Consider the following 27484-nt stretch of genomic DNA (forward strand, 5'->3'; position numbering starts at 1 on the left):
ATGTTTGCTAAACCGAAAAGTCTCGAGTTCGAACACCCGAGCAGACGAGGCTCAAAAGCTGGATACAACAACCATTCTAGGAGAAACATCTCCAAAACCAAACAACTTCTGTCTTGTAGTTTGTTCTTGGTTGGACAAAGAAAAGCAGTCTGAAATCGGAGTCAACGTCCTATATGGCGCATAACAAGTTGACACGTATTATTCCAACACTAAAATTAAGAATAAAAGAAGAAAAATGCTTTCTAAAGGTCCTTAAGTAGATGTTTTGTCGTTAAAGACCTTTATTAGCACTGTTTTCAGCAGTCATAAGGAAATTGCTTTAATATTTACTGAATGATCTTATTATTGATTTGTATCTCCACTAGGATGGAAAAAGAGAAATTTGTATTGATGGAGAGTATGATCGAAACCGATCATTTGATGGTGATCGAGTAATTGTACAATTGTATAATTATGAAAAATGGAGGGTAAGTTTCTTATTCGCTGCAAGGAATATAAGACAAGTTGTCGAACAATGACATCAGTGGACTTTAGAAATGTGTGAGAAAGGGGTGTCAGAAAAATGGATGTCAAGCTTATGTTTTTGAATGGTTTTGTAAACCGAAATTTTTCAGATATTGCAAATTTTTAAATATTTTTTCCCAATACATGGGCATGCATAATGTTGACTTGTATGTGTGGAGCAAGTAGGCTGTTGTGTGATGCCATTTGGAATGTTGGAGTGTCTGACATTTTGTTAGGAAGTGGTGATCCTAAAATAAGGATTGTGAAGTAATTTGTCTTTGATGACGCTTACACAAATTCTTGAGAAACTTGCATATAAATTAATTTAAACATTACTAGCATTATCTTGTAAGCTTTTAATCAACTATGTGCTGCTTATATCTCCCTCCACCACGCAAGCAACAGTATATCATCATGCCTTGCACATCAGCCAAAATAAATAAATAAATAAATAAATAAATAAATAAAAAATAAATAAATATTATATATATATATATATATATATATATATATATATATATATATATATATATATATAATATATATTTATTTATTTTATATATATATATATATATATATATATATATATATATATATATATATATATATATATATATATATATATATATATATATATATATATATATATATATATATATATATATATATGTATTAGTCTCAATAAATGTGATCTGTCACCCCAGATTTTGGGCGGTAGATTAATGCTCACATGGTTATTGACATGGGGTAATCTAGGTAGGGGGTTATAAAGTCCTGTTCGTTCTCAGCTAATCATTAGCTAGAAGACTATCTGTAAGAATTGAGATTTACTTTTGTCAGGTATATAGTTAACACAGGTTGTATCACACTATTTCATACATCCCTACAGTCTTAAAAAGACATGTGTATAAACTTATTAGAAAGTGGTGTAAATAAAAAGACACAGAACAAATAATGAAGTAGGCGTCAGTAGGTATTGGTCAGAAGAGCAGCATTTGTTTATTTTTAGCTAAATAGCTGTGTTACATACTTTACAGTTACCCAGCTCCAAAATTTGTTTTTAAAAGTGGTCTTGATTTTACAGTTTTTCAATTCGGCTCTCAGCAGTAAGTGTAGTTTTAAAGTAGGCAGAGTCATTGATACTGAGAGTGGATTTGTCTATAATAAATATTTTGTCTACATCAGGTGTTTTATGAAGATTTTCAGAACTATGAGCGCAGTTTGGTTGAGGAGCATAATTTAGTGACCGATGAAATTGATGACTATTCTGGAGCAGATGCTATTGTGAAGAGTGGTGGGGATGAGGGGACCACATTGGCAATGGCCAATGTAGACACATTAGGTATACATAAATGTTATTTTTTCGGTTACTTATTTGTAAACGTATTGGAAACAACAATATTGCAGGTAAACACCCTGCTGTAATGCGTATTTGATTTTCATTGGGACATACATAGAGCTGAGCATTTTTATTCTCCTGCTTAGGGTCGTTCAGCTGAAATGAATATCTGACTTACATTGAGACATACACGTAGCTAGTTATTCTTCCTCTTATAAGAATAAAGCAGAGAAAACACTCAACTATGCTCTTTATATTTAGACTGTCTCTTCAGTTCACATCATTCTAGCATCCGCGCCCCCTAGCAACCTATCTATTACCGGTCAGATTTGGTATTCTGTGTTTCTATATCCATGTGGGTTCCACTCTAATCCATTTCTAGTCATACATGTGTATGGTTATCTAAGTTTTTTCTATCGACTCCTGAGATTACACGGGTCATCATAACAGGTAAACTTGACTTCATCTTTGTTCAGTATCACATATGCTTGATAGGATACTTTAATTTGCTCCTTTCCCCTTCCGTATGTTGTCATGCAGTTTCTGTTTCCACAGGCCCTCAAGGGGTGATTGAAAAATTTCAAGATAAATCACCACAGTACAGTAACAAGAACAAAGCTCAGACCATACCCAGCCAAGGCAGCAGCAAAGGAAAGCCAATGAAGAAGATCTCCTCTGTGTCTGATACGATAACCAACGGGAGTCCACTGGCAAAACAATTATTTAGGATTAATCCCTACAGTAGCGAGGCACCTGATTCTCAATTGTGTCTACGTTTCATTCAGCGGACTGGAAAGGTTTGTTTCAAAATGTGTCCCATTAGATTATCCATAGGGCAAGAACAATAGAGTTCATGTGCTTCTTGACTAGTCTTGACCTCGGGATATGAAACGATGGTGTGGTCAGCTTATGCCCGCCTCGTTTACTTTCCCTAAGATGACTTAGATACTCATCAGAGCTGGGTGGACACAGGGACGATCTGTAGTCGAGTGTCCAGACAGATGATGCCCTAACTCGAGACCTTCGTGTTAACAGTTGATCGTTGCAATACCTGATAACGCCGTCCCATTTAATTGTATGTAAATGAGATATAATATGTAAAAGAAGACATAATAAGTATGTGTAGAGTACATTATTATTATATGCAATATAGATTTAATATGCATATCTAAATGAGATAGGCATATGTATAGTAACTTTAATAGGCATATATAGTCTAAAACAAAATAACAAAATTACGTAACCTTTTACATTATCATTCAATGTGTAGAGTTGTGGCCCGTAATGTTATAGCAGTCTTTTATGTTGTATTGTTTTCTACATTAAATATACTATAACTGCTGATTTAGGTAGCGTAGACCCTCATAACTTTATATTGTGTACAATTAATGGGATTCATTCCAACTTTAGGTTGTGTACAATTAATGTGATTACTTCTAACTTTAAGTTGTGTACAAATAATGGGATTCCTTCCAACTTTAGGTGGTGTTTATCAAGGAGAAGAAGCACTCAAGGACCGCCACTGGACGCCTGACTTTGATGCTAAACAAGCTCAAAAAATTCGCCTTGTTCACACCTACAGACATTAGAATACCCAGGATTCTTATTCCAATGTCAGAATGTCCTATAGGTTAGGGCACAGCATTATAGATTTTTTTACTTTCTCATATATACGAAAAATAGAGAAAGTCTTGTAATCGTACACAAAAAATGTGAAAAATAGAGTTGTTTGCAAATCTCGACGTTTTACAGCTCCCTGAGTCGGAAAAACATACTTTTGCAATCTTGTCCGAATGTCTGTGCGTGTATGTGTGGATGTGTGGATTATTGTCTGTAAACACGATAACTTGGGTACCGTTACAGCTAAGTTGATGAAATTTAATTTATAAGTATTATATCAAAATCGTCGATCCGTATTAAGTTTTGAGCGATTTCCGATAACCGGAAAGGGAACTTTTTCTACTTTGAATTTTGTAAAAGCCTATAAGTTGAGTACTATTTCAGATAGATGAATAAAATTTCACACGCAAGTAAAAGATCTAATTTTCTGCCTTCTCTTAAATTTTGAGTAATTGCCGTTAACCGGAAGTAGTAATTTTCACTCTTTCCTATTTCTCAAAAAACGCATGTGAATTACGCATAAAACGCCAATTTTTTATTTATAAAACTGGATTTATAATTTTTGCCCTATTAAAATAAGTCCTCTATCCTACGGATGTGATGACGGACTGAGGTGTAAAACAGTGAAAACTCAAAATTTCAAGTTATTTTTGTGCACGATTACAATACTTTATCTATACTCTGTAAACGAGAAAGTAAAAAATTTAAAAAAAAGCAAGTTGTTATAAGTAATATAAGTCATACACAATAAAACTTGTATATAAACAGTGGTGTAGCAAAAAGTAAAAAAAAAATTTAACTTCTTTCTTGCATGCATTAGGTCTTTATGAATATACCTTGTCTATGTCTTGTAAATATTTCAATGTTTTATTTTCAGGCCTTAGTTTTTGCTTGTTCCAAAAATTGTATCAAAACAATGTACTCTTAATCTTATATGTACCTAAAATTATTTTAAAATAAAATTACGTAAAATTAAAATTTGCATTACACTCACAATCAAATTAACTTTTTTATTTAGACTTTAAAATATAATTTTATTATTTTAATCGTTTTTGTTTCTTCCTTATGTGGTTCAGGTTTTTATCAGAACCCGGACGTCTTTTCGAAGACATTGTTTATGGCAAGCGTTCTACAGTGGGATGAGAGTTCAAAAATGCCAAAAGGGTGAGTGTTTGATATCTGTTTTTTTTGTGCTGATGACTTTAAAAGTTTGATGTATCTGTTTGGTACTTCTAGTGAGCCACTAAGCTTATCTCAAGCATTTTACGTAAGCAGTTTGTGAAGTAATGCAAAAAAATATTTAGCTACTTGGTGGTGATTTTTTTGTACACAGCACATTATGACATATAAGTGGCCATTCACAAGTTCTCGTTCTTGTAGCTCCATCTAGGATTGTCATTGTTTTTATTTGTTATATGAATTATTTGAAAAATTGCACTTGTGGATAAACGCTTTGTCAGTCCGCTAAATCACACCCATAAAGTTCTTCTGAAAGCTGAGCTGAAAGAGCAGAGTTTGAGAAACTGGACCAGACCCATACATTGGTCCTCATACGACAGAACGAAACTGTACTTAGTGTGCTCGACTCAATGCACATGTGGCATAGGCCACAGGCGATGTCTGATATACAACTTATGACTCAATCTCGTCTGGTAGCGAGCAGTCTTTATTGAATGCGGCAGGCAAATGATTTCTTTTATTGGTGCTCTAGGTGTGGAAATACTAACGGTTGAAATGAAGTATCTAACAATTTGTTTTGCTAAAGCTTGTCGTTATGCTTTCAGAAAAATCTCTTAGTTTCATTTTCACACTTCGAAGTGTGACGTCATTTATGGACTACCCATAAAAGCTTACAATTAATATGCTTACCTCTTTGTAGGTGAGTGACTACGTAAACGGAATAAAAAGTCCTGAACTTGATTACGATTGTGAATATGTTTGTTAGCATTAATTATAAAATATATCCTACGAGTATAGAAAATAATATTGTTAACATTTGTTTTCCACATTGTGAGGGTCGGGGGGTGATGGCAATCAACCATCCACCAGTTGTGAGGGTCGGGGGTGATGGCAATCAACCATCCACCAGTTGTGAGGGTCGGGGGTGATGGCAATCAACCATCCACCAGTTGTGAGGGTCGGGGGTGATGGCAATCAACCATCCACCAGTTGTGAGGGTCGGGGGTGATGGCAATCAACCATCCACCAGTTGTGAGGGTCGGGGTGACGAAGATGAAACCGAGCCTGGTATAGTTTTGTGAAATCACCACACAAAAATCCAATTCAGCATATACTATATTCTTTATTTAACACAAATCAATTTTCTACTTCTATCTAACTACTCTATGCTATATACTGTCTACTACTACTTCTATCTAACTAGTCTATACTATATACTGTCTACTACTACTTCTATCTAACTAGTCTATACTATATACTGCCTATTACTAATTCTATCTAACTTGTCTATACTATATACTGTCTACTACTACTTCTAACTAGTCTATACTATATACTGTCTACTACTACTTCTAACTTGTCTATACTATATACTGTCTACTACTACTTCTAACTAGTCTATACTATATAATGTCTACTACTACTTCTATCTAACTAGTCTATACTATATACTAGTCTACTGCTACTTCTATCTAACTAGTCTATACAATATACTGTCTACTACTAATTCTATCTAACTAGTCTATACTATATACTGTCTGCTACTACTTCTATCTAACTTGTCTATATTATATACTGTCTACTACTTCTATCTAACTAGTCTATACTATATACTGTCTACTACTACTTCTATCTAACTAGTCTATACTATATACTGTCTACTACTACTTCTATCTAACTAGTCTATACTATATACTGTCTACTACTACTTCTATCTAACTAGTCTATACTATATACTGTCTACTACTAATTCTATCTAACTTGTCTATACTATATACTGTCTACTACTACTTCTATCTAACTAGTCTATACTATATACTGTCTACTACTACTTCTATCTAACTAGTCTATACTATATACTGTCTACTACTACTTCTATCTAACTAGTCTATACTATATACTGTCTACTACTACTTCTATCTAATTACACACTCCCATCGACCATCCTTAACACACTATCCACCTCTAACTTTCTACATATCTCTGTCCGTTCTCTACTGCTATCTATCACCGTCTGCTGACCCACGCTTCATTGGTCAGCTGACCGTCCTACGTGACCGGTCAGCTCCTGTATTTCCATTGGTCCAACTAACTAAGCTATACTCTGTTTCAGCTAACTTCGACTTGACTTCTAACCTAAACTAGCGTCATTACACACATACAAAAAAGTGCTTAATATTTTACGTGAGTGCGTGGTTGGTTATTGAGGAAATTAATAGAATAAATATTACATTATTCTCTGACATTTAAAACATAATTACTCAATTTTCAAATGCCGAGGTCACAGAAACAGGTAAACGCTACTTCGGTGGCCTAAGTGCCGCCAGGTTCGAAAGGGAACTTGGTGTTTACATACTTATTTTTCTCACTACACTCTACATTTTTCTTGTCTCAGGTACGCTTCTTTATGCAGACGGGGGAAGTGAAGGTCTAAACTGTAACAATTTTCTGTACGCCTTACATGGATGAGACCTTACGTTATATGTTTGCTTTCTCGTATATGAGTGTAGAGGAAGTATTGTTACTGCAAAAAATAGACAAAGATTTTGACTACTGTCGACATTTTAAACCTCTATAAGTCAGGAAAACTTCGTTTCGCAATTTTGTCCGATTAACTGTTGTCAACAATGTTTTATTCAGACTGTTTACTCCCTCTTTCACCAATATACACATTCCATATTAACAAGTTACCAGCTATCTAACCCAAAAAAGCCCCACCGCAATCGTTCTTTGGACCTTGGGTTAACATTACAATACTTAACATATGGAGTTAAACTCAACTCACAGACGCACTATCTCTGTTTTCTATTCTATTCTAACCTATTCTTAACATCTCTGTGTGTGTGTGTGTGTGTGTGTTTATCTGTCTATCTGCTTGTGTGTCTGTCAGTGAACATGTTAAATTCAGTACAGTTTCAGTTATGTTCACGAAATTTCATATATATATATATATATAGATCATATCATATTTGTGCAAACTTTTGGAAGTGGAACTTACTCTACTTCCAGTTTCTCAAAAGCCAATAACTAGAACACCGTTTAAGTTAGGTGAACGAAATTTTTTATATAAGAATTTAATAAAATTCGCCGGTTTATTTCGACTTTTGAACTATTTCTGTTTACCGGCGATGGGTACTCGCTAGGTTGAGTACTCTTTCAGTCAGGAAGATGAACTTTCATATAGAAGTATAAGATCTTATGCTTGAATTACTTTCAATTTTCAGTGACCTCCGATAACCGAAAGCGGTTCTTTACTCTATTACTGTTGCTTTTTTAAATTTTTGGTTTATAAAATATCGATTCATTTGTTTACAGATTCAATTAGTTAGACAGCGGTTATTTTATTCTATTAATTCTGTCGAATTTCGACCGATTTCCGTGACCCAAAATAGTGTCTCAGGAAAAACAATGCATATGATTAAACAATATAAACTTGTAAATTAATGTACACGAATGCCATATTTACATATGCAAATGGCTTAGACGTTCGTGTTAATTACACACACACATTAAACACTTAGACAACACACAAAAAATCAAGCCACCTACATACTGTATAGTTTCACATACTAAAACGATGCAGGATTGTGTTGTAAGTTAGGCATTTGCAATTCATCACGCGAAAACGGATAATCATTTATTAAAATCTGAGAGAAAACTCGCACTTAATTAAAGAAATGATGAAATAAAGTCCAAAGGACAATGTTCACTTTCCATTGTTTTGATATAACTTTTTTTTCTTAATACTAATTAACATGTTAACTTAATGTATGAATTAACGCGAAGTCTATGATGTTATTGTATAGAATGTTACTTTGCGTGCAAAAAAAATAAATTATCGAATCGTAAGTTTTTATTCTGAAAACCCGAGCAATTGATCCTGTTGTATAATTTTTATGTGGTTAAAAAAACGCTAGATGTGCTATATCTGAGCATTTTATTTGTTTGTCCACAGAACACTGGTCAGGAGTCTGGGAGAGGCTGGGGAGATTGATCCTGAAACCAGCGCCTTGTTGATAGAACTAGACATCGATGACTCTCCTTTCAGCGACAAGGTCAGTCTATCCACACCATCACATACAGGGAATATAGTCTGGGGAGTTCAGACTTGATGCTAATTTTGTTATGTGATAGCAGACCGTTGACAGCGTGAAACTCGTTACAATAATGTTAGCATTGACACTCAAGGCGTAATGGGGCATAGAGGTATAAACTGTTTAGGGAGCGTATTTTTTAGGAAACTTATCATCCAAGGGAACACATTCCAGGGAGTATATCATTCAAGGTAGTATATTATTCTAGGGAACCTTTCAGGGAACGCTAGTCCAGGAAACCTGTCATCCGAGGGAACATGCCATTCCAGGGATGATGTTATTCCTTGTACATATCAATATAATATCATACTATGGAACATAAAATTCCATAAAACTTGTCATCCCAGTGAATCTCCTCATCCTATGGAGCATAATCCGCTCATTGCATCATTCAAGGGAACATGTCATTGCAAAGAATATGTTATTTAACCATGAGAAGTTTTGTGAATTGTCACTAAACTACACAACACCTAACGGCAGTTAAATATTGAAAAAAAATTACGATATACCCCTGAACAAGATTATCTCTTTACGAAAAGTTATAGCATATTTATTTCAATAACATTATCAATGTATGGAACACTGTCTCAGTTAAACCCTTGTTTTGTGCACAAAGTAAATTCAAACATGTACTCACAGCTATAACATCTCCATTCTATATTTACATTGTTTCCCTTCAGGTAATTCAGTGTCTACCTACCAATAGCACATGGACCATCCCTGATTTAGAATATTCCTATCGTAAGGATCTCCGCAGATCTTGTATCTTTACCATAGACCCAGCTACTGCTCGAGACTTAGATGATGCGCTCTCCATTGAAGAACTGGGTGGTGGTAATGTGGAGATGTTTCTTTTTTTATCCAACTGTAAAACAAGATTAACATTACTTGATATATTTTTAGAATACTTTGTTAAACTAAATTTATAGCCGTTCAGATTAACGCAAAATGTAGATTGTTATTATTTATGTTTTTAACTTTGATATTTGAATCTGTTGTTCAGTACCATTATTACACATTATTTGATGTTCCTAACTTTATATAATTTGATGTGTTTTGTCCCAGGAAAGTTCCAAGTTGGAGTACACATTGCTGATGTTAGCTATTTTGTGAAAGAGGACACAGAGCTAGACATGGTGGCATCACGTAGGGCAACTAGTGTTTATCTAGTGCAAAAGGTAGGGTTTAATAGATAGCCATCATTGTTTGGTAGGCAGGGCATAAGCTGATCACTTATCCCAGGGGTAGGCAAGCTGCGGCTCGCGAACCGCATGCGGCTCTTTTGATGTCAATATGCGGCTCTTCAGCTGCATGCACAAATATTAATCGTTAATTATCATTAATAATTTATTTTATTTTCAAAACTCATAAAAATATTGTTCTGCAACATTCGGTAATGAATGATACAATAATAAATTTTGACAATAAACAATTATATTTGAATTCTATTAGAATATCCAGTTACTCCTTTTTTTCAATGTACTTCCTATTAAATTGTCCATTCCGAATTGAAACATTAAACTTCATGGTGGATATCACAAAGAAACTAAATGAGCTAAGTGTAAAACTGCAAGGAAAATAAAAAAGACCATATGCCTTGCTTGAAAAAGTGATTTGCTTCGAAAAATTTCCTTCTTTTTGTCTTGAAGAGACAGAGCGGTAAATTACAAAAGTCTGAAAAAATACCACGACGAAATCAATGCTTTGACATTACTATAAATAAAAGATGGATTTACTGAGAGATTTAAGCACCTTATGGACCACTAGGTTTTTTTTTATTAATGTTGGACTGCCAGGTATTTGAATAAGAGTAAAGAATACCCTTACAGTCCGTTGGGCAGATGAATGAAGTAGAGTTAATTTGCTTCTAGACCTCTGTATATGAAGAGAAAGTGTCGTCAGCACTTTGCCCAGCTTCCTTCGATTTCCTTAAGATGAGTTAGCTATTCATCAGAGCTGGGACGACTCTGGGTTAGCAGTCGAGCGCTCTCCAGCTTTGGGTACACCATATAGTGTGTTTACTTTAGCTGTGTTAATTGAGTCCCATGTCTTACACAGGTCGTCCCTATGTTACCTCATCTGTTGTGTTAGCATGTGTGTAGTGTGTTTACTTTAGCTGTGTTAATTGAGTCCCATGTATTACACAGGTCGTCCCTATGTTACCTCATCTGTTGTGTTAGCATGTGTGTAGTGTGTTTACTTTAGCTGTGTTAATTGAGTCCCATGTCTTACACGGGTCGTCCCTATGTTACCTCATCTGTTGTGTTAGCATGTGTGTAGTGTGTTTACTTTAGCTGTGTTAATTGAGTTCCATGTATTACACAGGTCGTCCCTATGTTACCTCATCTGTTGTGTTAGCATGTGTGTAGTGTGTTTACTTTAGCTGTGTTAATTGAGTCCCATGTCTTACACAGGTCGTCCCTATGTTACCTCATCTGTTGTGTTAGCATGTGTGTAGTGTTTTTACTTTAGCTGTGTTAATTGAGTCCCATGTATTACACAGGTCGTCCCTATGTTACCTCATCTGTTGTTTTAGCATGTGTGTAGTGTGTTTACTTTAACTGTGTTGAATCCATGTCTTACACAGGTCGTCCCTATGTTACCTCATCTGTTGTGTTAGCATGTGTGTAGTGTGTTTACTTTAGCTGTGTTAATTGAGTCCCATGTCTTACACAGGTCTTCCCTATGTTACCTCATCTGTTGTGTTAGCATGTGTGTAGTGTGTTTACTTTAGCTGTGTTAATTTATTCCATGTCTTACACAGGTCGTTCCTATGCTTCCTCGTCTATTGTGTGAGCAACTATGCAGCCTCAACCCTGATGAAGAAAGACTTACATTTTCTGTGATCTGGACCCTCAATGAGAAAGGGGAAGTAAGTCATTATTTGATTTTGTTTTTTTAAATGCTCTTCTTTTTTCTAGCAAACATTTTTACTGCATAGAGCTTTCTCACTTAAAGACTTATACTGATAGATATAAATGCAATAGTAAAGTGGTTTACGTATTAAAAATCCTATTAAAACTTAGCTTTTCACAAAATAAAATATTTTGTATTATTATAATCACTGAGCATTTTCTAACATCTTCAGATTTTTGATGAATGGTATGGGCGATCTGTTATAAGGTCCTGTGTGAAACTAAGCTATGAGCATGCCCAGGTAAGCAACACTTGCTCATTTTGTGAGAAATAAACCCATTTAGGAATGAGTATCTACTAGTGTAAACTTTATTGTCATAAGTGTCTTGTTAAGACCCCCTCATCTAATTTGACTTGGGATAGGGGAAATAACTTTAGTTAAGATTTTGGTTAAACCAGTATTATACCGCTAACACTTGTATTAAGTGATAAAACAATTTACTACACAATATCCTGCACAATACATCTGTCTATATAATTTAAATTTTTTATTTATTTTCTCAATTTATCTATCTATCTATATAATTCTCTTCTTGGAGATGACAGAAAACACCAAGCTGTAAGCGCGCTCCCTACCACCCCCACCCCTACATGGTCTGGTGAGCTGTAGTTCACGCTAAATGTTTACAGTCGTAGAGTCGGTTTTAGTGACGGCTATTATGGGCAGATAATTGAGTTTGAAACGATTTTAAACTTAGGAGAGGTAACTAAGAGGAGTTAACTTTCACGAGGAGGGGGAAGAGGTTGGGGAAAGGAGGGGGGTTATCGTCCTTAACGAGCTACTGATAGTGTTTTAAAGCAAATATTTTCAGTGACAGCATTGGTACTGTCGAATTCATAAATTATGAATTACTAAAAAGTAGAAAATAAAACAACTACATAAAACAACTGACGTATGATACGCCGCAGGTTGGCTCGTATATCTCTATATATAATTCTCTTCTTGGAGACGTTAGAAAACAAGCGCGCGCCTTGCAGTCCCCTCTCTTCCTCTCTAGGAAGTCTGGTGAGCTGTGTTTACAATCGTAGAGCCGGGTTTAGTGACGCCTATATGGGGCAGATAATTTAGTTTGAAACTATTCTAAACTTAGAAGAGGTAACTAAGAGGAGGCTGATTTCACTGCTTTCACGGGGGGGGGGGTAGAGGAAAGGAGGGTTTTAGTGTTTTAAAGCAAATATTTTCAGTGACAGCATTGGTACTGTCAAATTCACAAATTATGAATTACTGTTAAGTAGAAAATAAAACTAAATAGCGGCGTGTCATACGCCGCGGGTCGGCTCGTTATATATTATTCTCACAAAAACATCTTGTAAATATTTATTGTATAGAACACATAAACATTAAATAAGTGCATTGCCTGTATTTTTATTATGTTTTATTAGGGCTTTATTGAAGATCCAGAAATACAATGGCGCCATGACGAGTTACCTACCATCACCAACTCATTTACAGCTAGTGATATAGTCACCAAAGTTATTTTGTTAAATAAAGTAATGTAATATGTTACACTAATGTATAGTAATTTGTAACACTGTGTGTAAAAAATATTTGAAGCATTGATTTTAAAGTAGTAATTTGTAATACCAAACCTTGTGTAGTATTTAGTAGCACTGAGCAAAATGCCTCCTAGATTTGTCTCCTGTTGGGCTTTGATTATAATTTAATTAGTATAGTAATATTGATAAAAAAAGTAGTTCCAATGACAATGTTGATTTTTTTTTTGCATTTAAAATAATTTGTGTATCGGAATAATTGTAAAAGATGTGTGTGGTTTTTAAAAATATTTTTATTTTTTCTATTTGTCCAATTTTTTTTGTGATCAAGCTTTTATTTATAATTTGTAAACTATTAAAATATTCAAATACATTTGATGACAAAAAACGTGGGTACGTTCACCATCAAATTTCCAAAATTCGTGTGTTGTGTGCTTTTCGCTTTAATCATAAATCTGCCCGACCCACGTTTTTTGTCATCAAATGTATGAACAGTCATCACAAGAACCTGCACAGCTCGAGGAAGCACAAAATCTACGAGCAGTCATTGGTAGATCCCCTAGGGTCGGAAGAAAAATTTATTTTCTACTTTTTAGTCCACAAGAAAAACGTGGTTTTTTAAAAAGTTTTTTTAAGTATTTTTTTTCCTCCTTTTTAGTCCGTTGCTACACATGAAAAACGTGGTTTTAAAAAAGTTTACAGTAAACAAGGACAAAAGTACTTTTTCTAAGTGGGTGTGTTTAAGTTAAAACTCGTAACTTAAACTTCACTGATTTCTAATAGCGTCTTTCAAGATAAACGCCTTCCCAATGATATCGCAAATTTTCTAAGTAGCCAATTATATTTTAGTAATTCAAAAAATGCAAAGTCGTAAAGGCTATCTCCGATATAAAAATGATTCCCAAGTGGGGAATCGAACCCCGGCCGCCGCGGTGAGAGCGCGGAATCCTAAGCACTAGACCACTTGGGACATGCATGGATGGCACAGATTCAAACATAACGGTTATAGAGAAGGGGCGTAATTTAATTAAGCTAATTTAGGTCTCTAATTGCTCGTTTTTATGATTGCACCTGAAATTGTTAGGCGAAAATAGCCTGCATGCCGCATTTCAGATCTCTAGAGCAATCAGAAGTGGGCTAATTTTCGTTGTTAATTTTAACAACAAACAAACAAACAAACAAACGCGAAGCTGAGTTAAGAAAAACGTGTTAGTTAATAAAATGAGATTATTTTCCTGTTATATTTTTGTATGTGTTGATATTTTAAAATAATTTTAAATAAAAGTATCGTTCTTTTTGCATGGACATATGGGAACAAAAAGTGGTTTTTATGCCCATATTCTTAATGGTTGAATATTAGTTTCATTAAATAGTAAATACACATCTTCTGTTTTTCTAATCTAATAGAAAGCTAGAGCTATGCTAAATTTCAAATTTAATTAATTCAAGATATAAATATTGCGATTTTATGGATATGTGTGAATAAATTATGTTGATTTGTGTATGCTTACAGATAGCGGTAAATTTGAGGCAGAAACGATTTGACAAAGGGGCACTGGAACTGGATCAGGTCAAAGTACAATTCGCCCTAAATAAGATATCGGGTTTACCGAATGGCTATTCTGTGTATGAGCAGAAGGACAGTCATCGGTGAGGTTTTGATGTCACTTTTTATCTGCTGTTTGTTGTAGTATGTCAAGAGTTTTAAAAATGTTAACTAAACCCACAGTGAAGTAAGAGTTCAGCATTAAATCCAGCCACATTTAATTTACCTGAATAGAGTGGACATAACTATAGACTATTTGTTAGTGATTCTCTGCTCTACCATTCAACCACACTATCCCCTCATATCATGAGGATATCAAAGTAAGGATGTCAAGCTTTGAGAAAGTAAGGATGTCAAGCTTGAAGAAAGTAAGGATGTCCAGCATCTCCAAGATAAGAGACATTAGAACTTAGGAGCTTAGACCAATATAAAATGAGATTTCTTTTAAATCTGTTTTTCTGGGTAGTGGATGTTCTTTCCCCACCCACTCCGAATTGAGAGAAGCATGAAAAAAACCACGAAAAACCGCATATAATCAGTTTGTATCAAGAAATTAATTCACTACTTTTACTGTTTAATCAAAGGCAATTGACACACTAAATTGAATGAAAAAAAAAAACAGTTTATTTTTTAAAAGCTGTATATTTTACATAATAATGAAGTAGTGCATCCATAATTTGTAATCGGCTGTGGGCTAATGGTTTTTTTTTGTTATACAGGTTGATAGAAGAGTTCATGCTGCTTGCTAACATGTCTGTCGCAGATAGGATTAAAAAAAGCTTCCAGGACACTGCCATCCTCAGACGTCAACCTCCACCTCAAGTCAAATCTTTGGATGAAATAGTAAGATCATTCAGGAATGCCATGCTATCTCATAATCTTTAACATTTTATAAATTTTAATTTGACTATTCAGTTGTTGATCCAAGCATTTGTAACATGTTCAAACATTCACTGTTTATTAGATGTATTCATTTTAAAACAAACTAGAACATTGATACGTTAGATAATTGAGAGGTAAAATAGACATAGTGTTACCTCTTTATCCAGCATAACACAATTTTCCCCATTATCCAGTATAATCCAAGTAACCCCTGTTAGTCTGTCTCATCTAAGTTACCAGATTGTCCATTATAATCTAAGTTACCCTTTTTATAAAACTTTAAATTTCCAGAAAAAAGTGTGTGAAAGTTTCGGATTAAGGATAGAAACAGCTACATCGGGGGATATACAAGTAAGTCTTCAGTTTTCTACGCCAGCAGATACACACAAATGACAGTCGCTTAAACTCTCGCAGATCATGTTTTGCACGCTTTACCAAAGAAAACTTTTATTTTATCCTTTATATATGCTATGTATTTTCAAGTACATCTACATTATTTATTTGTGAAACTGGTTATACGTCGCATTATTTGTGTTCCGTTTATATTTAAAATAAATCTATGAAGTCTAGCACCAGCCTTTATGTGGAGACTAAAATATCGTTCTTGACTTTTTTAATTTCTCGTATAGAGAAAGTCTTGTAATCGTGCAAATAAAAAAAATCGAGATTTTTTATAAATCTCGACGTTTCACACCTCACTGATACGGAAAAACATAATTTTGCAATCTTGTCCGTATGTCTGTGTGTCTGTCTGTGTGTCTGTAAGTAAACACGATAACTTGAGTACCGTAACAGCGGGGTTAATGAAATTTCATATATAAGTATTATATCAAAACCGTAGATAATGATCAACTTTTGAGCGATTTCCGATAACCAGAAGTGGTACTTTTTCTACTTTGAATTTTGTAAAAGCCTATAACTTGAGTACTATTTCAGATAGATAAATGAAATTTCACACTTAAGTAAAGGATCTAATTTTCTACCTTTTGTCAAATTTTGAGTAATTTCCATTGACCGGAAGTACTAATTTACGCTATTTCCGATTTCTCAAAAAACGCATGTAAATTTATAAAGTACTAAAAATATCCCGCACTTTTATGCACATTTTATTAGGCGTTCACTTGGTGTGGGACGGAGTGGTTTAGCTGTAGAGAGCTGGACTGCTAACCCGTTAGTCTCGAGTTCGAATCCGAGTTCAAGTCAGTAGACCGTCCCTGAGTCCACCCAACTCTGATGGGTACCTAACTCCTGTTAGGAGAAGTAAAGGCGGCTGGGCATACTGCTGACCACACTATCTCTTTATATGCCGAGGTCACAGAAACAAGTGAACTCTACTTCTCTTGCCCCATAGACCGTCAGGTTTAAAAGGGAAACTTTTCACTTGGTGTGCAATTCTTTTTTTACGAGATTCTATTCTATTATAAAAAGTTTAAGTAATTAAAAATGGATAACAAATATTGTCTATGTCCTGAGTTGCCATCCCTCGTAATTTTATATTAGAATATTCGAGAAAGTTTAGGGGAGATCACTCCCGGTTTATTTTTAATACATGTTAATTTCTATGAACGTACCCTTATGAAACATGTATAAAATCGTTTTAATTTTATCATAAATTTAAATCAAAACAGTTTATAATTTATATGTTAAAATCTACATATTATGGTTAGCCCCCCTCTGTGTTCAAAGCCACGTTGTGGACAAACCCCCTATGATCAAACCCCTATGGTCAAACCCCCTATGATCGAACCCTCTATTGTCAAAGCTCATTTGTTGTCGCAGCTCCGCTGTGGTCAACCCCCCTATGGTCAAACCCCCAATGGTCAAAGCACCTGTGGTCAAAGCACCTAGGACCCCGAAATCAAGTCAATTTTCAGACTTTAACCAGCCAATGGGAGACTTCGGACTTTGACCATTACATATATATATATATATATATATATATATATATATATATATATATATATATATATATATATATATATATATATATATATATATATATATATATATATATATATATACTGATTGTACAAACGTTCTTGGCCCGTGGAGCAGCGTAAATAGATCTTTATTATTTTAAGTTTGGAAAATGATCTTTCTTCTGTAATCACTGTGACAGGTAGAGTTAGAAATTAAATAATGCAGTTAAGACTTCTGAAAACTTGAAGAAATTGAGGAGTACTTGATAAATTACAGTTCTCCCTAATCTTTAATTGTTGATATTTTCACAAGTTCATCTTTCAGCATTGAGGCTATCTGTTTCATAACACTTTGTAAAGGAAATTCACATGAAAGATCTCTGTATTTTAATTGTAGAGCTTCGGCAGATTTTAAAATGTCTCTCTCTTAAAGTTTTACTAACTGTGAAGGAGCTAAGAAGGCGAACAAAGTACATGCGTTCCATGAAATCTCTTTTCTATTTGATTGATGTCCAACACAAAGTTGAATACATTAACTCTAAAGTCGTCTTCATTTCCAAAACGGTGGTCACAGGATAGTTCATCACAATGTTTTTAAATAGTTTTTGCCTCTTCCGTGGGAAACTTTGATTGATCTTCAATTAGTCCGCTATTTGTATTATTTCATCTGTAACTAAACTGTACTGGTTTTTATATTGTTTTAAATGTGTGCTTGCAGTATTTAGAGAGTCAGTTGCAGTCATGATATAAAATTTTGTGTCTGTAACATGGTTGATGGGAAATGCACTTCAGCTAATACCTTGGACAGAAGCACGCAAATATAAACAAACTAAAATGTGTCTTTCTTGATACTTTTCAATGATAGGTCAAAGCTATCATTATATCTAAAAACCGAAGCTTAACTGCCACAAGAGAAGTATATCTTCCAGCTCAATGAGTCGTTTCAGGGTAATCTTTGACTCTCTTGTAAATTGTGATAGTAGGTCCTGTTTATGCTGTTGCCAAAGTAGGAATATATATTTTCTAATGTTGTGAAAAATGAAGAAACTTTCTTGCAGCTCTTGACGGCATCATTTATTACAAGATTCAAGTTGTGTGAAGCACAATGAACATACAGAGCACTTAGAACACCATTTCTCAAGAGAGCTTGAACACAATTATATGCCCCACTCACAACACTTGAACCATCGTAGGCTTGTTCTCGGCATTTAAATAAGTTTATTTCATTTACTTTAAGCATCTTTAATATTTCTTGATACAGTCCGTCCGCTGAATGATCTACTATTTCATTTAACCCTAAAAATACTTCTCTTATTTCAAATGATGTAGATTCATTTGTATCGTTTAGATTAATCTTTAGGTATCGAAATACTGGACTGTGTAAGTCGCTTTTTGTAATATCCTGTGTAGTGTCCATAATAATGGAATAAAAGGACGCGATTTTAATTTCAGCGACTACTGTAGTCTTTAGGCTTGTTGCTAGGCAATGTATAATTTTGTTTTGAATTTTGTGACTTAAATATTTCTTAGTTCCTTGTTTCATTACGTTGTCATATTTGGATAAAAGTTTCTCATGGGAGAAAAAAATTTCCATTATACCCTTCGTGCCGTTTTTCACGGTGTCCGTCAAAAGAGAAATAATTTTTAGAAAACATTGAAGTAATGTTAGTTAGACGCTTTAACACTTGTACCCAAAAGTTTGATTCATAGAGGATTTGCTCCTCTAAGTGTTTATCAATTGTTTGATTGTTCTTCTACTTTTCGTAGATGCAACATGATCGAATATAAAAGTGGATTTGTTATGTACTTTTATCTTTTTTGAAAGCCCTAGCCAGTCTCTAACACCTTTTTTTTACGCCAACTTTCGTTTTTTAAGTAGAAAACAACCAACACAGCTTGCAATATTCAGCATCCAACTTAGGAGAATAAAACAGCCACAACCTTTTAATAAACCCATTTGTTGTTGAAGTTCTATAAAACTCTTTAGAAAACATCCGGTTATGTTGTAAAGGATCTCGTTTAAAAGGTCCTCGAGGTGGTCAACAAGAGGCGGACATTATTATATTTCTCTTGACATCATCTGTTAATATTTTGTCCTAATAATCTGCAATATCTGTAGAAAATAAGCCACCAGTCGTAGAATCACTGTCTATTTCTTCGTCAAAACTTCCTTTATGTTTATCTGTAGTAATATAATTCAGCTTAGCATTACCAGAATCAGAAGTATTTTGTTTATCGTTTTCAAACTCCTCTACATCTCATTGAAATTGTCTACATGTTTCACGGTCTTTCAAGCTATAGTTTTTGCTTTTTTCTCAAAGACGTTTGCCGACTATAGTGTTTATTTGTAACTGTAGAAGAAAGATAACTCGACCTATACCGACGTTTTTTATTTTATTATTATCTTCTTTTCAATTAGCTAACCCCCGCGCTGCCGGGTCTGGCGGCACCGTAGTTCCGTCCCTTGACACATACTTTAGTTTTTCTTCCCCTGACATCTCTCCCACGAAAATGAAATTGAGTGACAAATACTTTAGTATTTCTTTCACAAAATTCTCTTCTATAAATTAAATGTATGTGCCACAGAAGTCATTACAGCACCTCAAAGAAGACGGTGTACCTCACCCCATGATGCAAGTACTAGCTGTGATGCTATCAAAATCCATGCAGGTTGGTTCTTTTTGTTTATAATTCATGTGAGATTGCTTAAGTAGTTTATGCAAGCCTGAAAACATGTTGGTACCTGTTTGCGCTATAGTAGTACTCACATTATAGAGACGATCATAATGATGTCTGTTGTATGCACTATATTAATCAACACAAGTTAGGGAATATGACAACAATGTTTTGTACCTTCTAGTAGTCTACACATCACGAAGAAGATGATATAAATTAGTCTGTGTATGATGGTAATGATGTAAACACTTCAAATATTTACAAATCACAGATTGTAAGAACATGACTTTAATTCTGCTCTATTGGCTCAGATAAGATAATGCTGTCTTGTCTGTTGCAGAAAGCAGATTACTTCTGTTGTAGTGCAATCCCAGAATCCAGCCTCCAGCACCACTACTCACTAAATGTTGAAAGATTTACTCACTTCACGTCCCCAATACGCCGGTACCCAGACATCCTGGTGCACAGACTCCTGGCAGCAGCCTTGGGTAAGAGCTTGGCCATGCAAGGTACCTTAAATGAATATTAATTAAACGTTTGACTATATATTTGGTTATGTTAGAAAAGTAGCTTCTTCTTCTTCTTCTTCGTTCTTAATTATTAGTGTTGAAGGGGATCGAGATTTATCTGCCAGTGGGTTTGAACTCGAGACTTTGTTCGAATTTATCAACCATGAGCTTTTTGCCGACTCGACCACGCCTCCAACACAATTAAGCGTTACGTGTCAACTGGTTATGCGCCATTGAGGCCATTGACTCCGATTTCAGCCTGCTTTTCATTTTTGGATTTGCTTCCATAGCCAAGAACAAACTACAAGGCAGCAGGTGTTTGATTTTGGAGTTGTCTCTCCTAGAAGAGTGGCTGTCCCCAGCTAACGAGCCTCGTCTGCCCGAGGGTTCGAACTCGAGACTTTTCGGTTTAGAAACCATGAGCTTTACCGACTCGACCACGCCGACCCCTAGAAAAGTAGCATTTTACGATATTATTCAGTATCTCAACATAAAAAAAAATAAACTGATATTTTAAAATTAAACTTGTAGCACAGATATTCTTTGAATGACATGTTTGCAGTAAACAAAGTTTTCTAGATAACAGTTAAAAATACAGGTGTCAAACTGAGCTGTGAGAAGCTAGAAGTTGTCTACAATAAGTGTTGCTTATTTTATCTAATTGTTTAAGTTATTTTTGTATAATCTTCTTTGTGTTTTTTTAAAAAACATTCTTTGCATATCAATATTCTAGAAGGTCGTGAACCACCAACGCGTTCTATCCAAGATTTACGAAGGCAGGCAGAACACTGCAATGTAAAGAGTCACGCAGCTCAGGTAGCATCAAAAAGGAGCGACGAAATATTCTCCTACCTGTTTATCAAAGTGGGTGAAGTTACCCAGAATTTATATAGCATTTGTAAGGTGATGTAGGTCACAATCTAGACAATGAATAATTTGGCTTTTATGTATAATTTCGCAAGCTGATGAATATGCATGTACATCTCTAATCACATCCAAACTTTATTGATAAATATTAGACTACTTTGTGTGAGCTTGAATCAGATTTAATTTCTTTTACACTGATTTAAGAAATGCTTTAATTCAATTTTAATATACATTAACAAGTTTAACATGATTGAGTAGTTAAAATGGATTTTACTCATTAAAATAGTATGCAAAATAATTTTTTTGAATTAACATGTTTATTGGTTGGTGCTTGCCTGATTTAATTCTTTGATCTCCACGTATAATAGGCTGGACCACTGGAAGAGAGTGGAATGGTTATGGCAGTTTTAGACAAATCATTTGATGTTCTTGTATTGAAACTGGGCGTGGTCAAGAGGGTTTACTTGGAGGTAAGTTATGTGATGTAAGGGTGTATTATTCTGTAGGGTTAGTTGAGCTATGTGTTGTTAGGATGTGTTGTTAGGGTAAGTTGAGTTATGTTATGTAAGAGTGTGTTGTGTCTTGGTAGGGTAAGTTAAACTATGTGCTGTAGGGGTGTGTTGTGTCTTATAGGGTAAGTTATATGGTGTAGGGGTGTATTGTGTCTTATATGTTAAGGTGAGTTATGTGGTTTAGGGGTGTGTTGTGTCTTATATGTTAAGGTGAGTTATGTGGTGTAGGGGCGTGTTGCAACTTATAGGGTAAGTTGAGCTATAAGGTGTAGGGGTGTATGGTAAGGGTAAGATGAGTTATGTTGAATCATCGGTCGTGAGAATCCTCTGGTGCCCGGGCCATTAAGTGACTAGGAACATCCCTAGCTCCACCTTAAGCATTTCTGTTAAAGAGTTTTACTGTGGACTAACACAATTTATGACTAAACTAAACCAGATGTGGCACTCGGCGCGTTGTGGTTGTGTAATTGGTTGCTACCACGAAGGCCGCAACATCCTTGACACATCTGTGGTTGTGTAATTGGTTGCTACCACGAAGGCCGCAACATCCTTGACACATCTGTGGTTGTGTAATTGGTTGCTACCACGAAGGCCGCAACATCATTGACACATCTGTGGTTGTGTAATTGGTTGCTACCACGAAGGCCGCAACATCATTGACACATCTGTGGTTGTGTAATTGGTTGCTACCACGAAGGCCGCAACATCCTTGACACATCTGTGGTTGTGTAATTGGTTGCTACCACGAAGGCCGCAACATCCTTGACACATCTGTGGTTGTGTAATTGGTTGCTACCACGAAGGCCGCAACATCCTTGACACATCTGTGGTTGTGTAATTGGTTGCTACCACGAAGGCCGCAAAATCCTTGACACATCTGTGGTTGTGTAATTGGTTGCTACCACGAAGGCCGCAACATCATTGACACATCTGTGGTTGTGTAATTGGTTGCTACCACGAAGGCCGCAACATCCTTGACACATCTGTGGTTGTGTAATTGGTTGCTACCACGAAGGCCGCAACATCCTTGACACATCTGTGGTTGTGTAATTGGTTGCTACCACGAAGGCCGCAACATCCTTGACACATCTGTGGTTGTGTAATTGGTTGCTACCACGAAGGCCGCAAAATCCTTGACACATCTGTGGTTGTGTAATTGGTTGCTACCACGAAGGCCGCAACATCATTGACACATCTGTGGTTGTGTAATTGGTTGCTACCACAAAGGCCGCAACATCCTTGACACATCTGTGGTTGTGTAATTGGTTGCTACCACGAAGGCCGCAACATCCTTGACACATCTGTGGTTGTGTAATTGGTTGCTACCACGAAGGCCGCAACATCATTGACACATCTGTGGTTGTGTAATTGGTTGCTACCACGAAGGCCACAACATCATTGACACATTTGTGGTTGTGTAATTGGTTGCTACCACGAAGGCCGCAACATCCTTGACACATCTGTGGTTGTGTAATTGGTTGCTGCCACGAAGGCCGCAACATCCTTGACACATCTGTGGTTGTTTAATTGGTTGCTACCACGAAGGCCGCAACATCATTGACACATCTGTGGTTGTGTAATTGGTTGCTACCACGAAGGCCGCAACATCCTTGACACATCTGTGGTTGTGTAATTGGTTGCTACCACGAAGGCCGCAACATCCTTGACACATCTGTGGTTGTGTAATTGGTTGCTACCACGAAGGCCGCAACATCCTTGACACATCTGTGGTTGTGTAATTGGTTGCTACCACGAAGGCCGCAAAATCCTTGACACATCTGTGGTTGTGTAATAGGTTGCTACCACGAAGGCCGCAACATCATTGACACATCTGTGGTTGTGTAATTGGTTGCTACCACGAAGGCCGCAACATCCTTGACACATCTGTGGTTGTGTAATTGGTTGCTACCACGAAGGCCGCAACATCCTTGACACATCTGTGGTTGTGTAATTGGTTGCTACCACGAAGGCCGCAACATCATTGACACATCTGTGGTTGTGTAATTGGTTGCTACCACGAAGGCCGCAACATCATTGACACATCTGTGGTTGTGTAATTGGTTGCTACCACGAAGGCCGCAACATCCTTGACACATCTGTGGTTGTGTAATTGGTTGCTACCACGAAGGCCGCAACATCCTTGACACATCTGTGGTTGTGTAATTGGTTGCTACCACGAAGGCCGCAACATCCTTGACACATCTGTGGTTGTGTAATTGGTTGCTACCACGAAGGCCGCAACATCATTGACACATCTGTGGTTGTGTAATTGGTTGCTACCACGAAGGCCGCAACATCCTTGACACATCTGTGGTTGTGTAATTGGTTGCTACCACGAAGGTCGCAACATCCTTGACACATCTGTGGTTGTGTAATTGGTTGCTACCACGAAGGTCGCAACATCCTTGACACATCTGTGGTTGTGTAATTGGTTGCTACCACGAAGGCCGCAACATCATTGACACATCTGTGGTTGTGTAATTGGTTGCTACCACGAAGGCCGCAACATCCTTGACACATCTGTGGTTGTGTAATTGGTTGCTACCACGAAGGCCGCAACATCCTTGACACATCTGTGGTTGTGTAATTGGCTGCTACCACGAAGGCCGCAACATCCTTGACACATCTGTGGTTGTGTAATTGGTTGCTACCACGAAAGCCGCAACATCTTTGACACATCTGTGGTTGTGTAATTGGTTGCTACCACGAAAGCCGCAACATCCTTGACACATCTGTGGTTGTGTAATTGGTTGCTACCACGAAAGCCGCAACATCCTTGACACATCTGTGGTTGTGTAATTGGTTGCTACCACGACTGCCGCAAAATCCTTGACACATCTGTGGTTGCCTAGCAGACTTCTGCCACCCTTATATAGTGTGATCAATGCACACATGGTTAAGATTTTCATACAGTACACCTTGGGCTGTCTGGAAGATAATGTGAAAGAACGGATGGCTGATGATGATGCTGATACTTTAATACACCCAATCACGCCGTCCCCAAGATTTTATAATTAAATTCCTTTCTTTTTAGATTGTACTAATCCGCAATGAACAATTAAAAATAGAAAATGATATTTTTTAAAATCTCTAATGGGATGCACTTATTTGCACTGTTTGAAAATAAATCATTCTAATTTAAAATGGATGTAGTTACAAATGTTATAAACAATCTAAAAAAAGAAGCAAAAAACTTAACAAATAACAATAAAGCTATTGCGATCAAAGTTAAGTTTCCTTAATGATCACTGAAATGAACACTTATGGGGAAAAATTATTATATTAACTTGCTGCATGTACCTTAAGAAGATATAAGTAATGTCCCCTTTCAAACTTGTCGTCTACTCACGTAGTAGGTAAAGAAACGTTCACATTTTTCTGTCACCTCGGCATATTAAGGGATAGTGAGAATAGGACAATATTCAGTCGCCTTTAGTACCCAATTAGGTACCCATCAAAGTTAGGTGGACTCAGATGTGCTACGACACTAAACACTGGCCCGAACTTGAGACGTTTATGTTAGCAGTCAAACACGCTATTATTTGGCCACGGGTTCCCATTACCAAAATGTACTCTCACAGAAAACTCCATTTATTTTGACAGAGGCTGCCTCTGGCGTCTTCTCAGTACCACAAAAACTCCAAATGTCCTGAGCTTCTGCTAGAATGGAAGCCAGACGAATCATGTCATCGCTCAACTAGACATAAGATCACTCTATTCTCCATTGTTGAGTGCTGCCTCGCAAGTGATAAGGAGCCCCTCAAGTGGTCGGTAAGTTTTATGCTAAATCATGCTTAAACAAGTTGACCCCTCAGCTTAGTCTTGGCCATTGACTGTAAGTTGTTGTTTTTTATGTTTTTCATGCTCTTGCTTCTAAGATTTTTCTTTGTTTCGCAAATCAATTCCACATTGAATTTGTAAAGTAAACAATGAAATGTTACCCTTTTACACACTATGCTCACCTGAATGAAAACTATGACGAATTCTTTACCCATCTGCCTTTACTTTCTCAAATTGTGTCAGGTACTCATTAGAGCTGGATGGACGGGCTATAGGCACTATAATGCAAGCATAAATTTTTCAAAACTTTTTCTATTTCAGTGTATTATCAAGAGACCAAAAGATGAGATCACTTACATGGATGCTGGCCATGATTGAAAGATTGAAAGTCTTCACAAACATTTTGGGTGCTTGCCTCCCCTCGGGAAAGGCTAACAACACAATGCAACAAAATAATTATGTGATTAACTCCCCTTTTTACCAATTTGTATATAAACAGAACGGGTCTACGACAAATTCCCGAAAGACACTTGCCCGAATGCCGTTTGCCCGAAGGCCGATTTCCCGAATGGACACTTCCCCAAATACGACAAATGCTCGAATGGACACTTGCCCGAATGCGACAAACGCCCGAATGGACACTTGCCCGAATGCGACAAATGCCAGAATGGACCTTGCCCGAATGCGACAAATGCCAGAATGGACACTTGCCCGAATGCGACAAATGCCCGAATGGACACTTGCCCGAATGGGACAAATGCCCGAATGGACACTTGCCCGAATGCGACAAATGCCCGAAAGCCACTTGCCCGAAGGCCGTTTGCCCGAAAAATGTTAATATTAGATAATAAATAATATACCCAAATATACATTCTTAATCAATTTAAGTTTGAAATTTTGATAACAAACACAATTCTAAAAATAAAACAAAGTTGTTCATATTTTTTAATTTAGCTTTTATTTTTTTTTTCAAAACTGAGAAAGTGCAGTAAGAAATTGTTTATTCTTTAATAAATGTAAGGTGATGTTGGTGGCGGTGTTCGTACATTCTTTTGATGAATGTTTTGAACACCTTGTTTAGACGACGTGTTGCGGTGGTTATATAGCTTTTATGACACGGCGTAGGCGGCGAGGCGTCTCGCAACAATGAACAAAGGCGCGTTTGTTTGTTTATCTTGTTATGCTAAACTTGCGTGGTGATCATTTAACAAAAGAATGAGGCGCGGTCTAGGCGGCGAATTTACTAAAGGTAGTCAAATATTTTTGATCTCCATAATGCACCTTGTTTACACAATGTATTGAAGCGATTACTTAATAAAGAAACCAAAATTTTTTTTAAAATCCTGAGATAAATGAAAATGGTATTTTTGTCTTATTTCATAGATGGAAGAGAAAGTATGTTTCTACACTTTTTAAATAGCAAATACTAATTAATTTAAAATGTCTGGGTGGTAATATATAATATTATTTTTTTCCCTATCTTTTTGCGTAGATGTGTTTTGTTTATCAATATTTTAAATTTAAATTGATTACGAATGGTTATTTAATAATATATAATGTTAACATTTTTCGGGCAAACGGCCTTCGGGCAAGTTTCCATTTTGGCATTTGTCCCATTCGGGCAAGTGTCCATTCGGGAATTTGTCG

At 36.2% G+C, this 27484-nt stretch overlaps 1 protein-coding gene and 1 non-coding gene across 2 annotated transcripts; one reads left to right on the plus strand and one right to left on the minus strand.

Annotated features, from left to right (window-relative positions):
- LOC131941643 (DIS3-like exonuclease 2) lies at window positions 1–26255 on the plus strand. Its single transcript, XM_059301023.1, has 20 exons — window positions 1–129; window positions 366–467; window positions 1690–1846; window positions 2399–2640; window positions 3326–3456; window positions 8598–8697; window positions 9417–9570; window positions 9802–9914; window positions 11501–11608; window positions 11825–11893; window positions 13036–13143; window positions 14660–14796; window positions 15412–15535; window positions 15866–15925; window positions 20080–20163; window positions 20510–20657; window positions 21415–21542; window positions 21914–22015; window positions 25661–25828; window positions 26159–26255. Exons 1-20 carry the CDS (start codon window positions 1–3, stop codon window positions 26213–26215), a joined length of 2421 nt encoding a protein of 806 aa, XP_059157006.1. The 3' UTR covers window positions 26216–26255.
- Trnae-cuc (transfer RNA glutamic acid (anticodon CUC)) lies at window positions 14045–14116 on the minus strand. The gene has a single exon. It is a non-coding gene; the product is annotated as a tRNA-Glu (tRNA).
- Window positions 26256–27484: the final 1229 nt, after the last annotated feature.

This window comes from Physella acuta, unplaced genomic scaffold, assembly GCF_028476545.2.
Source record: "Physella acuta isolate Inbredline_101_S28 unplaced genomic scaffold, ASM2847654v3 ptg000368l, whole genome shotgun sequence".
NCBI classification, from domain to species: Eukaryota; Metazoa; Mollusca; class Gastropoda; family Physidae; genus Physella; species Physella acuta.